Source organism: Geotrypetes seraphini, chromosome 3 (assembly GCF_902459505.1).
Source record: "Geotrypetes seraphini chromosome 3, aGeoSer1.1, whole genome shotgun sequence".
Lineage (NCBI taxonomy): Eukaryota > Metazoa > Chordata > Amphibia > Gymnophiona > Dermophiidae > Geotrypetes > Geotrypetes seraphini.
In genome coordinates this window covers 372,308,469-372,324,696 of record NC_047086.1, presented here as the reverse complement: position 1 = coordinate 372,324,696, position 16,228 = coordinate 372,308,469, and the positions used below count along the sequence as shown (strand labels likewise).

At 43.4% G+C, this 16,228-nt stretch overlaps 1 protein-coding gene across 2 annotated transcripts in view; it reads left to right on the top strand.

Moving 5' to 3' along the window:
* The window catches only part of XPO5 (exportin 5), a 149,803-nt gene that overhangs the window by 73,857 nt on the left and 59,718 nt on the right, over window positions 1–16,228 (top strand). For both annotated transcript variants that reach the window (XM_033936609.1, XM_033936608.1), the window contains one exon: window positions 5,358–5,457. In XM_033936609.1, coding sequence (XP_033792500.1) covers window positions 5,358–5,457 — 100 coding nt within the window. The remainder of the gene's footprint in view (window positions 1–5,357; window positions 5,458–16,228) is intronic.

Genomic DNA, 16,228 nt, shown 5'->3' with positions numbered 1-16,228 from the left:
AAAGATTGTGCAGAGCGGCTGCCTAAGTACTTTAGGAACATATGTTTTTATTTATTTATTTAATTTTATTATTTATAAGATTTTCAATTTTTAATACAAGCATTGCGTTTGCAAATTGCTACAGATCCAGAAATTATATTCAATAAAACATATAAAGGAAACATTAACTATCTCTTATTTAGTCCACAAAAATGAGGATCAGGAAAAGAAATATACTTCCATCAGAATAACAAAAATTAACTTAAGGTCACGGCATTAGATTCCCGAATTACAGCCAGATGGTAGGTCATACATCACTAGACATGGTTACTAACCTTTCTTTTGATTCAATAAATTCTAAAAGTTGTTTAGGCTCAAAGAAAAGAAAATTCTTATCTTGATAAGATACTTAACACTTTGCAGGATATTTAACAAGAAATGAAGCCCCCAAAGCAAGAGTTCTTGTCCTCAAGGACAGGAACTCTTTCCTACGTCTCTGGGTTTTCTGAGCCAAATCTGGAAACACTCGAACATTAGAGCCTAAAAACTTATCATTTATATGACAAAAATACAAACGAAGAATAAATTCCCTATCGCTCTCCAAGGCTAGGGTTAACAGCATGGTAGTTCTTTGAGTGACAACCTCAAGGGAGTTTTCCAAAAATGAAGACAAATTCATGTCCACTGCTTTATCTACCGGAATTTCTGTAGGAGTGGATTCCCCTTGTGGCGTCTTTATATTCAAATAATAAGCTCTAACAATTGGAAATAAATTTTCTGATGGAATGGTTAAAGTTTCACGGAAATATTTTCTAGCCATCTCAACTGGTGATATAATAGGGCACTTTGGAAAATTCAAAAATCTTAAGTTATTTTTCCTCAGTTGATTCTCAAAATTCTCCATCTTACGAGAAACATAAAATCTCTCTTTAACCAATTCCATTTGCACCTTCTTTACTTCACTCAAATTATTTCTTTGTTCCTCCAACTTTTCACTCAAATTAGTTAGAAGTACCCCCTGTTGTTCCACCTTGGAGAAGACAGTTCCATAGTCTGTTTTAATAGTAGAAAGAGTCAATTTAAGGTTGGAGTCCATGACTGATATGGCCTGCCACAACTCCTCCATATCTATTTTCTCTGGTTTCTTCATCTCCCCAAAGCTGGTAACATTCCCTCCCGAAGCACCGCTCACCTCCTCTTCTCTGTAGTTCTGATGACTCCCATCTCCACCTTCTTCCAGAGAGTTCAGTAGAGATATCCCTCCTGTACTGGGGTCGAACTCTCTCTCTCGGGGCTGCCGGACTCCAGACATTCCCTGCACTGGAATGCTTACGGGTTGGGGAACATAAGAAGTTGTCCCTGCTGAGTCAGACCAGAGGTCCATCTTGCTCAGTGGTCCGCTCCCGCGGCGGCCCATCAGGCCTAGTGCCTGAACAGTGGTCCCTGATTAATTTTATAACTTACCTCTAATCCCATCACTATAATCTACCTCTACTCTTATCTGTACCCCTCTATCCCTTTGTCCTCCAAGTACCTATCCAAGGCTTCTTTGAAGAACCAGCCTAGCTCAGGGCTTGCTGATTTTCTTTCCTTTTGGTCCAGACACCCGCCCAATTTGTACATTCTGGTTTTATCTGTATGTTGCATATACTTCAGCTTTTAGGTCTTCTCTGTAAAGCTTTTCAAACTGACTTCAGTTATTGCTAAAATTTGAATTTAAGCTCCATATTTTTAAACAAAAATTAAAATAAAGGAGAGGATAAAAAGAAAGGAGAATTAATACAATTTGAGGTGTCTTTGTTCAAATTCTAAACCTGTCTGTTGGAGCTAATGAAAAGAAAATTAGCAGGTAAGACCTAATTTCTCCTTTTTTTTCCCTCTGACTCCTAGGCTAGTCTAGGACTTAAAGCCTGGAAAACTTAGGGTTTTGGAATATCTTTGGGTTCTTGACCTGCTACTGACTCTGTAGAGGTGTCCCAAAATATTGTATCTGTTTTTATAATAGTAGCTTTGGCATTAGCATACCAACAGGGCTCTGGATGCACTCTGTTATCCCAGTGATGTCATTAAAATCTTCAGTTGTTTCTTTGCTTCCATTTGTTGGGAAGGGTCAAGCCTACTATTCTGATAGAATTCAAGGAAAGTAAATTATTAGGCAAGTAATTCTAATGCAATAGTTGTGTCATTCTGAATGGATGGGTAACATCCCAGTGCCTGCGAGCTGTGCAGAAGGAATCCACTCTGGTTTATGAATCCCTCCTACTTCACCAGAGGGCTCTGCTGCCCCTTTAGTTTGTTCCTTCTGCACGTGAGCCTGAAGGAAGTCTTTCTGATCTGCTCTACTTATTTTTTTTTTTATTTTTGTTGATTTATTTCAGTCTTTTCAAGGGATATTCAGAGGTAATCATTGCTACTCTGCTGGGATCTAAATAAACAAAACAACGGGGTCTGCCTATTCTAAGGCTTGGAAAACTTTCCAGCACTGGTGCATCAAGGAAAAGGAGGAGCCTTTCTCTGCTCCAGTCTCAGTGATGTTGGCCTTCTTCCAGGCTGGCCTTGACAAGGGACTCACAGAGTCCAAGTAGAAGGATTCTCTTGTTTAAGAGCTTGAGATCAAAGAACTACACCAACGTCTCATCCAGACATAACTAGATTGCTAAAGGGAATACTATGTATCGGACCCCCCTTTTCCTTTCATGGGATCTTAACGTAGTTTTGCAGGGTCTCAGCCAGGCTCCATTCAAGCCACTGAAGGAAGCGTCCTTGATGGATCTGATGATCAAAACTGTTTTTCTGGTGGCTATTTCCTCAGTAAGAAGTGCGTTGCAGGCCCTTTCTTACAGAAAACCTTTCCTCAAATTTACTGAAGCTGGAGTCTTTGCGTGCCATTCCATCATTTTTGTCAAAGGTTATTTTGGCATTCTATGTGAATCATTAATGTTTTCTGTTTGGCATGATTATTTCACTGTTCTGGTTGTTCATTGTTTAACATGTTTGTCATAATTTCAGATGAAAACAAAAAAATCCTCTGGATATGTGATATAAATATTCAAGACTATTGAAATGGAATAAATCGGCAAACACCACTGTATGGTATAGATCAGTGGTCTCAAACTCAAACCCTTTGCGGGCCCACATTTTGGATTTGTAAGTACTTGGAGGGCCGCAGAAAAAAATAGTTAATGTCTTATTAAAGAAATGACAATTTTGCATGAGGTTAAACTCTTTATAGTTTATAAAACTTTCCTTTAACAGTTTTACTTTATGCAAAATTGTCATTTCTTTAATAAGACTAACTATTTTTTCTGCGGCCCTCCAAGTACTCTATTTTTTCTGCAGCACTCACATTTAAAGTTTAATATATTTTCTTTCTCAAAACTGGCACATTTCTATTACTAAATTGAAAATAAAATCATTTTCCTACCTTTGTTTGGTAATTTCTTCAGTCTCTGGTTGCACTTTATTCTTCTGACTGTGCATCCAATATTTCTTCTCTTCTTTCAGCCTCCTGTATGCTTCCTCTCCTCCAGACCTCATTCCCTCCCCCAACTTTTTCTTTCTTTTTCTATGTCTGTCTTTCTCTGATTCCTTGTCCCATTTTTTGCTTTGTTTCTGGCTCCCTGTCCCCCCCTTCTTTCTTTTTTCCTTCTGGCTCCCTGCCCCCCCCCCTTTCTTTCTTTCTTCCTTCCTGCCCTCCCCCATGCCACCGCCACTGGGGAATAGGCTGCTGCTGGCGCCATTGGGAACAGGCCGAGATCTCCACGGGGCCGACCAACTCTCGCTGCCCGACGTCAGTTCTAACGTCAGAAAGGACGTTCCGGGCAGCCAGGCAGCGATTGGCTAGCCAGAACGTCCTCTTGACGTCAAAATTGAGGTCGGGCGGAGAGAAGCAGGGAGATCAAAGAGCATGGTGCCGGCGGTGAGAAGGGAAGGGAAGCAGTTGGGCACCCCTGCTCTAGACGAGCCGCGAGCCGCACTCTATGAAGAACAGTGGAGGGTGACCAGTTGTGCGGACCGCCCCCCCCCCCCTTGGTACGCCACTGGAGCAGCAGCGTGTCTGGCCGGCTCATTCCATTCAAAGCCACGGGTGGCGGCTCCTTGCGAGATCTGCGCCTGCGTCTGAAGCCTCTCTGATGTTGTGATGTCAGAGAGGCTTCCGATGCAGGAACGAATAGCGCAAGGAGCCGCCAACCTGCGGCTTTGAACGGAACGAACCGGCCAGACCCGCTGCTGCTCCAAAAGGAAGGAATTATCCAGTCCAGACCGCGGGCCGCAAATAAAACTTGGAGAGCCACATGTGGCCCGCGGGCCGCGTGTTTGAGACCGCTGGTATAGATATATGTAGTGTTTGTGAGGGTCCTCTGTTCCTAACGTAGGCTCACCAGGACTGAACCACATAGCAAAAGGCTTTTAGGCCACAACCCAGAAGGGTACAGTCGGTGAGAACATCCCAGGATCTCTCGCAAACACTACATATCTATACCATAGAGTGGTGATTGCCGATTTTATTCCATTTCAATAGTCTTTGACTATATTTCATATCCAGAGGATTTTTTGTTTGTTTCTTTTTATACCTTTGGTGTGGGTTTTATTTGTTATAATTTCAGCGCAGAACAGATTTGTTAAGGCAGTTTCCCCATACCCCTCCTTCACATATGTTTTTAGAAGGGGTTATCGCCTGCATTGGAACAAAACTGAAGGGGCAACAGAGCCCTCTGGTGAAGTAGGAGGGATTCACAAACTGGAGTAGATTCTTTCTGCACGGCTCGCAGGAACTAGGATATTAACCGTCCATCCAGAATGACATGCCTATCTACTAGAAAAGATATTAGCAAGGTAAAAACCTAATCTTTTTATTCCACATATATGTATGTCTCTTGAAAATTGCTATGTTGATTCCCAAGTGTGGCTCGGCAGAAATAATTTTGATGTCTAGCAGTGTAAAGCCCCCACAAGGCTTTCAGGTTCACTGTATTAAAGGGAAAAGGGATGGGACTTGTATACCGCCTTTTGAGGTTAGCACATTCAAGGCGAGAAAAATATATATACTTACCTTGTATCTATGGCAATGGAGGATTAAGTGACTTGCCCAGTGTCGCAAGGAGCAGCACTAGGATTGACCTGACCAACAGCAGCTCTAGCACTAGGCCTCTCCTCACCTAATGATTGTCTGCTGTAGAAGAGGTAAAACGGTGATTGCAGGATGCTATTGGAAGAGATGCTAACCTTACATTACAGTAACAAGATGTACTCTAGGTAGAGAAACTGTTGAAGTAGATTAGTGCTTCTCAATAAGCTCTTTTTAACATGATCTAAAACCCCATTATCCCCAAGAAGGGCTAATACTATTCTTTTCTTCATCCCATGGATTTACCCAGAATGTTGTCTAGCCCTGAAGCTTTCATCTCTTATGTTGGTGCGGATAAAGAGATCAATGACCCAGTGCTGGAAGACCCCAGTGGCTTGAACCGTTCAAGAGTAAGTATTCATTACCTTAGTGCTTCAAAATCCACACAGAGTGACCGGCAAAACAGGTAAAACAAATCATATAATGGCTGGAAATGCAATATAGTAGATAGCTCTGTCTAGAGCAAGTGACAGTATATCTTTTAAATGGAGGAAAAAAAGACCTCAGTAGCCAAATGTTGCAAAGAAATTATTTGTGGTAAAAGGCTTAGGATTTTAATGTTTGGTTTAAAAAACAAAACGCTCCTAAGTTATTTGTACTTTTACTTAATTTCTGTTATCCGCATTGACATCCCAAAAACCTATAACATCCCCCCCCCAAATTCACTCCTTAAGCCCCTTAGTGCATATACAAGAGATTCAGTGCATATCAAAAAGACTTATCTTTCATTCTTGTCTCCTTTTCCATTAATTCAAACACACAGCTTTATCTACATCTAGGAACTGTATCTGCTATATTGTATTTCCAGCAATTATAATACCTTAAAAGCAACCATGGCCTTTGCCCAGCATGACTAGGGTGATATCCTCTCTTAGATTTCCTGTCATATACTTGGGTAACAAATGGATGACTATGTATACACGTGAAGGTTTTCCCTGCTTTGGTAATCCTTTGTTTCAGGTATCTCTTGTTGGCAAGAAACTATTTTTGTATTGTGGTGTAGCAGCTCTGAGATTGAGAAGGAAGCTTAACAATAAAAGTACTCTGTACAGTGCTGCATACATCTGGTAGCAGCGCTCTGGAAATAATAGTAGCAGTAAAAGTGATTTTCTAAATATCCCTGCTTAGCAGAATCTTTTGAGCAGGCCATAAATGACAGGGTGAGGGGCTTGTTAAATAATTCTTGCTAAACCATTACTAGGTATCTTTGTTTTCCACCTGTTAGTTAGGCAATGCAGTTCTATTTCATTCTCTTTCAGATCTGTACTACTGAGTACAAATCCTGTGGCCAGCAACTTAAGCTAAGAGCACTTCCCCACTCTTGGCAGTTTTTTTTTCTTTTTTCCCCCCGATGATGGTTGACCTCCCTAGTTACAGGGGATGCCTTATCGGGGGTCATGCCTCTCAGAATCTCCTCTTAGGTGACCTTCACAATGATGCCGGCCTGAGCGGCTGGGGAGTAGACACTGACACAGGGATAGAATTTGTCCCTGTCCCCATGGGAAACCATCCCCATGTCATTCTTTAAGCAGAGAAGGAACAATCGGAGTATGATTGGGCACAGCCATTGACCCTCAAGCCTTCCATTGAAGAATGCTGGTGAAGAAGGACTGATGAATGACACAGGATGGTTTCTCACAGTTATCTGTGGGGATGGGGACAAATTCTGTCCCCCTGCATTCTCTACTGAGGAGTCCACTGCTGCCGTCACCCTCTTCAGGGTAAATGGTCTCCATTGGAAAGCAAGTGGTAAATAAATTATCTGGAATTGAGAGTCATTCATTTGCCACTGAAGGAGCTGCAATCTTTGCTGTTGGGGAAGGCAGTCGGGGTTTTTTCAGACAATGGCTCTGTAGTAACTTATGTGAATGGACAAGAAGGCACCAGAAGTGCTCCCCTATGCCTGAAGGCACAGATGATGGTCCAGTGGGTGGAAGTTCACTTACAAGCCCTCTCAATTGCCCATTTGGCAGGAGTAGAGAACGTCCCAAGTTGATTTTCTCAGCAGGCAGACCCTGGATCTGGGGGAGTGGTCTCTGTCCCAGAGGGCGTTCTCCCTCATTGTGCAGCACTGGGAAAGACTGGAAATGGATCTTATGGCCTTGCGAAGGTGGATCGCTTCTACAGTCGAAGAACCGAGCCAGGAAGTGCAGGGATGGATGCTCTTATTCAGCCCTGGCCCACCGAGTTTCTTCTCTGTTTCCACCATGGGCCATGGTGGGCCAGATCATCTGCAGAATAGCCGAGCCACCAGGAGCTGGTAGCTCCGGACTGGCTTCGTCTGCCTTGGTATGCCTCCAAAAAGGCAGACTTCTGTCTGCCGGTTCATCTTAGTCTACTCAGCCAGGGTCCAGGGCATTTTGGTCTTGAGCACATGGCCCTAACTCATAAGGGTTATTCAGAGGTAGTTGTCTCAATCCTCCTGAGAGCAAAGAAGTCTGCAAAGTTTGTGACTTCTTCGAAGAACTGGAAGGCTTACCAGGTATGGTGCACCAAGGAGCAGGTGGAGCTTGAGAGGGCTCCCATCCTGGTGATTCTAACATTCCTGCAAGCCGGACTAGAAAAGGGCCCAGCAGTTTTGTGTCTCAAAATACATAAAATACATCCTGATGTTACTTCCTTTGTGTGGAGTACATTTGTGTGTACATATCCACATACCTGGGTTCAGCAGCACGAGAATCCAAAAGGGTTTGCAACTCTCCTTGTGCTGCAGTCCTTGGGCAAGGAGACAAATAGCCCTTGCTCTGCATCACCGACACTAGAGGGCATTTCCTTCTGCATTAGTACTGGCAATGTGCAGTCCATGACAGGGGAAAGGGCTGAACTGTGCTGAAAATTTAATCCATTTTGGCTACTGAATAGATTTTTACTCCACATCCCCTCTCCCTACCAACCACTTTCAGGTACAGCATGCCATAAGAACAACATAACATAAAATTTTATTTGTATACTGTGATATACAGTGAAGTTCAATGTGGATAACAGAAATTAAGTAAAAGACCATACATGAGAGGTGAAGGTACAAGTACAAATAACTTAGGAGTATGACAAGATCAGTGTTGAATGCAATCATGGTAAGTTAATATAAAAAGCTCAAGTAACTCTTACATGTAAGGATCATTGAGTGGGTACCCACATCTAAAATCCACCAATACGATACTTCCTAATTCCCAAGAAATCAAGGGACATGCCTGTAATCCTAAATATCAGGAAATTTTAAAAAAAAAATTCATCCACAAGCAGAATTGCCAAATGAACTCCTTGGGCACCATCCTGCTCCTATTGAGGATGGATGACTGGCTAGTTCTGCTCGCATCCTCATTCATCCGCAGATAATTCCTTTTCTTGCTATCGATATCGGGTGCAATTTTTTAATCTATCATTAGCACCTTGAGTCGTTACCAAAAGTGTGACTCTCCTAGCAGCCCATTTACGCAAGCCTTTTAGAACAGTATTTCCCTACTTTAGTGATCGACTGATTAGGAAGTGAGCACAATAAGAGGCCTTGGAAACATTTCACAAGTCTTTCCACACATCCGTTTTGTCATTGTGGAAAAATATTTCGCCACAATCAAGTCATTAGTGTTCATAGGGATTTATTTGGATGACTCTCTTCAAAGCTATATTCCCAGCTCACCAAATACAGGCTAACCGTGCATTAATGTTGTCTCATCTACACCAAAGATGACAATAGCCAGAAAGTTCCTCTGCCTCCTCAGACATGTCGTGGTGGTGATGCATATCATTCAGCTTGTGAAACTACATGTGCGTCTCCTTGTGGTATTTTTGGTCACAGTGAAACCAGAAAGGTTATAGACACTTGAACAGTTGTAGTAGCGGTTATTCAACACCATTCTCCTTAGAGGGAGCCTAACCCACAACCACGGCATCAACTAGTTTTAAAAACAGATGCTTTGAAATAGGGCTGGCAAGCTTATTTCCTTTTGTATAAAAATCCAAAGTCTTGGTCCCCCTAATCCAGTGGTCTCAAACTCAAACCCTTTGCAGGGCCACATTTTGGATTTGTAGGTACTTGGAGGGCCGCAGAAAAAAATAGTTAATGTCTTATTAAAGAAATGACAATTTTGCATGAGGTAAAACTCGTTATCGTTTATTAATCTTTCCTTTTGGCTAAGTCTTAATAATAATATTGTAATTTATAGCTAAAGAGACATATGATCAAGAAACTGTTTTATTTTACTTTTGTGATTATGATAAACATACTGAGGGCCTCAAAATAGTACCTGGTGGGCCGCATGTGGCCCCCGGGCCGCGAGTTTGAGACCACTGCCCTAATCAGAGAAAGAGGCATATCAACTGAGAACTAAAGGTGATTTACTGTGCTCTCAAAATGTGCTTCTAATATAAAACATCATAACTTGATTGCCTGTATCAACAAGCAAGGCGAAAATGATTCCCTGATATTTTGTGTAGGTGTATCGCATACAGGTGTTTCTGTGTCAAATTGTTTACTGCAAGCAATCTATCAGCCAGGAAATAGCTTTCAGACACATGCACACATTCCCAAATTAAACCTACATGAATGGTGCAGCAATAGTAAATATCAACCATAGGCTTCTTTTCAATTAAAGAGAATGGCAGGTACAGCCAGTTGTCTTCCAGAAGACCAACTGAAAATTGGCTGACAGATACGTATGTTCTTAATTTCACTTCATGTACACATTCACTCCAATTTCACTGATAGCCAGAGTTCTTCAGAAGATAAAGCAGGATGCAACTATCATTACCCTAATAGTCCTGTTTTGGCCATGTCAAATCTGGTTCTTGTATTGCCACCAGTTGGCGTTCTGAACTCTGCTGACATTCCTGACACACCTGGGCCTTGTGACCTACAGTAGTAAAAATGACTCTTTGCTTCATCCAGACGTCTTAGCCCTAGCACTGACTATGTGGAGGGTTGAAAGGGTCTTGATTAACTCTTTTCATCTTTCTAAGGAGGATCAAGAAATGCTAGCATCAAAACTTCCTAACAAAATAAATTATAGTTTCTTGCAATGGTGCAGTTCAAGACATCAAATCCCCTTCGCTTGCACCATAGGACCTGGGGAGAGGAAGAAGCGATATGGATTGCTCTGAAAAGAGAAGATGGAACTTCTATCTACGTGGGTGTAGTCTACAGACCTCCGACTCAATCGCAGCAAATTGATAAGGATCTGATTGTGGATATCCAAAAGTTTGGAAGGAAAGAGGAGGTTCTGCTGTTGGGAGATTTCAACCTGCCGGATGCGGACTGGAATGTTCCGTCTGCGGAATCGGAAAGAAGTAGGGAGATTGTGGATGCCTTTCAAGAGGCTCTGCTCAGACAAATGGTGACGGAACCCACAAGGGAAAAAGCGATATTGGATCTGGTCCTCACAAATGGAGAGAGTATCTCTAATGTTCGAGTGGGTGCTCACCTGGGTAGTAGCGATCATCAAACGGTTTGGTTTGATATAACGGCTAAAGTGGAGAGCGGCCGCACGATACTTAAAGTCCTAGATTTCAAACGTACGGACTTTAATGCAATGGGAAAGTACCTGAAGAAAGAGCTGTTAGGATGGGAGGACATAAGAGAAGTGGAAAGACAGTGGTCTAAGCTGAAAGGAGTGATAAAAATGGCTACGGACCTTTATGTGAAGAAAATCAATAAAAACAAAAGAAAAAGGAAGCCGATATGGTTCTCCAACCTAGTGGCTGAGAAAATAAAGGCGAAAGAGTTGGCGTTCATGAAATATAAAAAAACCCAAGAAGAGGAGAGCAGAAAAGACTACAGGGTGAAACTGAAAGAAGCCAAGAGAGAGATACGTTTGGCGAAGGCACAGGCGGAAGAACAAATGGCTAAAAATGTAAAAAAGGGAGATAAAAATTTTTTCAGATATATTAGTGAAAGGAGGAAGATAAAAAATGGAATTGCTAGGCTAAAAGATGCTGGGAACAAATATGTGGAGAGTGATGAGGAGAAAGCAAATGTGCTAAACAAATACTTCTGTTCTGTGTTCACAGAAGAAAATCCTGGAGAAGGACTGAGATTGTCCGGCAAAGTTACACGAGAAAATGGAGTAGATTCTGCGCCGTTCACGGAGGAGGGTGTTTATGAGCAACTTGAAAAACTGAAGGTGGACAAAGCGATGGGACCAGACGGGATCCATCCCAGGATACTAAGGGAACTCAGAGAGGTTCTGGCGAGTCCTATTAAAGACTTGTTCAACAAATCTCTGGAGACGGGAGTGATTCCTGGGGATTGGAGGAGAGCGGATGTGGTCCCTATTCATAAAAGTGGTCACAGGGATGAAGCAGGAAACTACAGGCCGGTGAGCCTCACTTCAGTTGTTGGAAAAATAATGGAAGTGTTGCTGAAAGAAAGGATAGTGTATTTCCTTGAATCTAATGGGTTACAGGATCCGAGGCAACATGGCTTTACAAAAGGTAAATCGTGCCAAACGAACCTGATTGAATTTTTTGATTGGGTGACCAGAGAGCTGGATCGAGGACATATGCTAGATGTAATTTATTTGGATTTCAGCAAAGCCTTTGATACAGTTCCTCATAGGAGGCTGTTGAACAAACTTGAAGGGCTGAAGTTAGGACCCAAAGTGGTGAACTGGGTCAGAAACTGGCTGTCGGACAGACGCCAGAGGGTGGTGGTTAATGGAAGTCGCTCGAAGGAAGGAAAGGTGACTAGTGGAGTCCCTCAGGGTTCGGTGCTGGGGCCAATCCTGTTCAATATGTATGTAAGTGACATTGCTGAAGGGTTAGAAGGAAAAGTGTGCCTTTTTGCAGATGATACCAAGATTTGTAACAGAGTAGACACCGAAGAGGGAGTGGAAAATATGAAAAAGGATCTGCAAAAGTTAGAGGAATGGTCTAATGCCTGGCAACTAAAATTCAATGCAAAGAAATGCAGAGTAATGCATTTGGGGATTAATAATAGGAAGGAACCGTATATGCTGGGAGGAGAGAAGCTGATATGCACGGACGGGGAGAGGGACCTTGGGGTGATAGTGTCCGAAGATCTAAAGGCGAAAAAACAGTGTGACAAGGCAGTGGCTGCTGCCAGAAGGATTCTGGGCTGTATAAAGAGAGGCGTAGTCAGTAGAAGAAAGAAGGTGTTGATGCCCCTGTACAGGTCATTGGTGAGGCCCCACTTGGAGTATTGTGTTCAGTTTTGGAGACCGTATCTGGCGAAAGACGTAAGAAGACTTGAGGCGGTCCAGAGGAGGGCGACGAAAATGATAGGAGGCTTGCACCAGAAGACATATGAGGAGAGACTGGAAGCCCTGAATATGTATACCCTAGAGGAAAGGAGAGACAGGGGAGATATGATTCAGACGTTCAAATACTTAAAGGGTATTAACGTAGAACAAAATCTTTTCCAGAGAAAGGAAAATGGTAAAACCAGAGGACATAATTTGAGGTTGAGGGGTGGCAGATTCAGGGGCAATGTTAGGAAATTCTACTTTACGGAGAGGGTGGTGGATGCCTGGAATGCGCTCCCGAGAGAGGTGGTGGAGAGTAAAACTGTGACTGAGTTCAAAGAAGCGTGGGATGAACACAGAAGATTTAGAATCAGAAAATAATATTAAAGATTGAACTAGGCCAGTTACTGGGCAGACTTGTACGGTCTGTGTCTGTGTATGGCCGTTTGGAGGAGGATGGGCAGGGGAGGGCTTCAATGGCTGGGAGGGTGTAGATGGGCTGGAGTAAGTCTTAACAGAGATTTCGGCAGTTGGAACCCAAGCACAGTACCGGGTAAAGCTTTGGATTCTCGCCCAGAAATAGCTAAGAAGAAAAAAAAAAAAAAAAATTTTAAATTGAATCAGGTTGGGCAGACTGGATGGACCATTCGGGTCTTTATCTGCCGTCATCTACTATGTTACTATGTTACTATGTTACATAGAGACACTTCCTCGATGTATCTTGGATCCTATCAAACTTAGGGTGCCTCTCTGCACAGTCGCAGCTTGCCTTGATCTTATCGACAAGCCAAGTCTTGTTTCGCACTTAAAATGCATGTTTTTAGAAAGATCTGTCCAATATTTGAGCACCCTTGAAACTATCAGTGCCTGCTTGGAACCTTGCCATAGTCCTCACACAATTCATGCAAAGTCCTTTTGAGTCAATGAATGCTACTTTCTCAAATTAGCCTCTTGGAAAACCTTGTTGCTAGTAGCTATTACATTAACAAGTGGCAGTCTTCTGAGAACTTTGTGTAGTGTATAAAATTAAACCAGGATATTGTACTACAGACTCAACCAGAACGCCTTCCAAAAGTGGTTTTACTACTAATTATTTCAATAGTGCCACCAGACGCATGCAGCGCTGCAGAGTCACAAAGAATAAGAAAACAGTCCCTGCTCAAGCTTATAATCTAAACAGGCAAGACAAACAAAACAGGGTCAACAAACTCCATACCTTAGATTCTGCACATTTGCTAAATTCTTCATAAGAACATAAGAATAGTCATACTGTGTTAGACCAATTGTTCACCTAGCCCGGGGGTCGGCAACCTGCGGCTCCAGAGCCGCATGCGGCTCTTTTCCACCTTTGCTGCGGCTCCGGTAGTGTGTCACGCAGGCACTTACAAGTCCGGCGTCGCGGCGGGAAATAGCCATGCTGAGTGAGCTCAGCACATACACAGATGAAAGCCTTGCTTGCTGATTGGTCCGGCGGCCCCGCCCCGCCGTGCCGCCGGACCAATCAGCAAGCAAGGCTTTCATCTGTGTAGTGCTGAGCTCACTCAGCATGGCTATTTCCCGCCGCGACGCTGGACTTGTAAGGTGCCTGAAAAAGAAATCATCCTGGCCGGGGTCGGTGTCATGCTCCGGAGATCTACAGCCTTCCTATCTCCCTCTCCCTTCTACCTGCTTCCGGCCACATCCCCTGCTCCGCGGCTCTCTTCGGCAACTCAGCAACAGCGATCGACACAAGCTTCTGACGTCGGGGCCTACCCTCTGCGAGTCCCGCTTGTTTCAACTTCCTTTTTCCACAAAGGCGGGACTCGTAGAGGGAAGGCCTCGATGTCGGCAGCTTGTCTTGATCACTGCTGCTGACGAGTTGCTGAAGAGAGCCGCGGAGCAGGGGGGTGTTGCCAGGTGCAGGTAGAAGGGAGAGGGCCAGATGCAGGACTCGTGGGTGAGGGAGGAGAAGAGAGAGAGAAAGAGAGAGGGGAGGGAAACAAAAGGAAATATTTCATACTGGGCTGGGCCGGAGTGGAGGGAGGGTGGAAAGATTCTAGCTACAGGGTGCAGTAACAAAGGAAAAGGGGGGAAAGCTGAAAATGGAGATAGTGACACAAAGAAGAGAAAGGGTAAGCAGGACCTACTGAATAAGGATAGAGATACAGAGGGGACATGAATAGGAGGTGAAATAGAGACATAGAAGTAATGCTGAAAAAGTGTGTGGGGGGAGATAAAGACATTGAAAGGGCAAATGGTGAACATGGCGTAAAGATAAGGACAGAGACAAATGAAGATTCTGAAAAAGTGGTGAGATAGGGATATAGGTGAGATGGACACAAAGAAGGGTGATGCTGGAAAATAGGTGGAATGGTAATTCTGACAGACACAGAAGGGAAATGCTGGATCAAGGAGAGATGGGGCTCAGGCTGGATGGAATGAGGAGAAATGCCTTGTTGGCCCGGAACTTCCTCTCCTACGTCAGAATTGACGTCAGGGAGCGGAATGCTGGTCAGCGCAACACTTCTGCAGGGAAAGCTTGGGACGGCGGTGGCTTGGGGGCTGTTCCCCGATTGCGGTGGCAGCAAACCGAGTGGCTTGGGGGACGGCACGGAGACAGAAAGAAGGGGGAACAGGGAGACAGAAAGAAAAAGTTGGGGGAGAGAATGAGGTCTGGAGGAGAGGAAACATACAGGAGGCTGAAAGAAAGGAAGAAAGATTGGATGCACAGTCAGAAGAAGAAAGTGCAACCAGAGACTCATGAAATCACCAAACAGCAAAAGTAGGAAAAATGATTTTATTTTCAATTTAGTGATCCTGTATATAGCATTAAGATAAGAAACAATATATGCAGTGTTAGATTTGTTTTATAATGGTTTTGCGGCTCCAAGTTTTTTTTTCTTTTCGAAAACGGGTCCAAGTGGCTCTTTATGTCTTAAAGGTTGCAGACCCCTGACCTAGCCCAGTATCCCGTTTCCATAGTTGGCCAATCCAAGTCGCTGGTATATGGCAAAAACCCAAATAGTAGCAATGTTCCATGCTATTGATCCCAACGCAAGCAGTGGCTTCCCCTATTTCTGTCTCAATAGCAGACTAAGGACTTTTCCCCCAGGAACTTGTTCAATCTTTTTTTTTTTAAACCAGCTGTGTTAACCACTCTTACCACATTACTCTGTCAATGTGTTCCAGAGCTTAACTATTTGAGTGAAAACATATTTCTTTCTATTGGTTTTAAAAGTATTTCCCTGTAATTTCGAGTGTCCCCCTAGTCTCTTGTAATTTTTGATGGAGTAAAATATCGATCCACTTGTACCCATTCTACACCGCGTAGGGTTTTGTAGACCACTCAGCTATTTGTAACTTACGTTCCAAACAGACCAGGGTACTTTGCAAAAAGAGCCCTTTTACAGTGGGTCTCCAATTGCATTTCCTTCTGCTACCAGCAAAAAGGGCTTCAGCTTGTAACAAAGTGAAAGCCCATCAGCTTAGAAAACTAGCAATAACCCGCAAGCAACAATGGTATCTGTAGAGCAGTAAAAGTGGTCATCTCATAATTTCAAGCAGTACTGACTCAGAAAACATTTGAACTACCAGTGAAAGAGCGTAGAGTTCTTTTGTATCCTTCCATTTTAATTCTCTTCTAATGGTAGAACGGATTGCAGCACATTACAGCCAAAGTTCTGAATTCTTGAAACCCTAATGAAGACAAGATAAGAACATAAGAATGCCTTACTGGGTCAGACCAATGGTCCATCAAGCCCAGCAGCCCATTCTCACAGTGGCCAATCCAAGTCACTAGTACCTGGCCAAAAACCAAGGAGTAGCAATATTCCATGCTACCAATCCAGGGCAAGCAGTGGCTTCCCCATGTCTTTCTCAATAACAGACTATGGACTTTTCCTCCAGGAAATTGTCCAAACCTCTCTTAAAACCAGCTACGCTATCC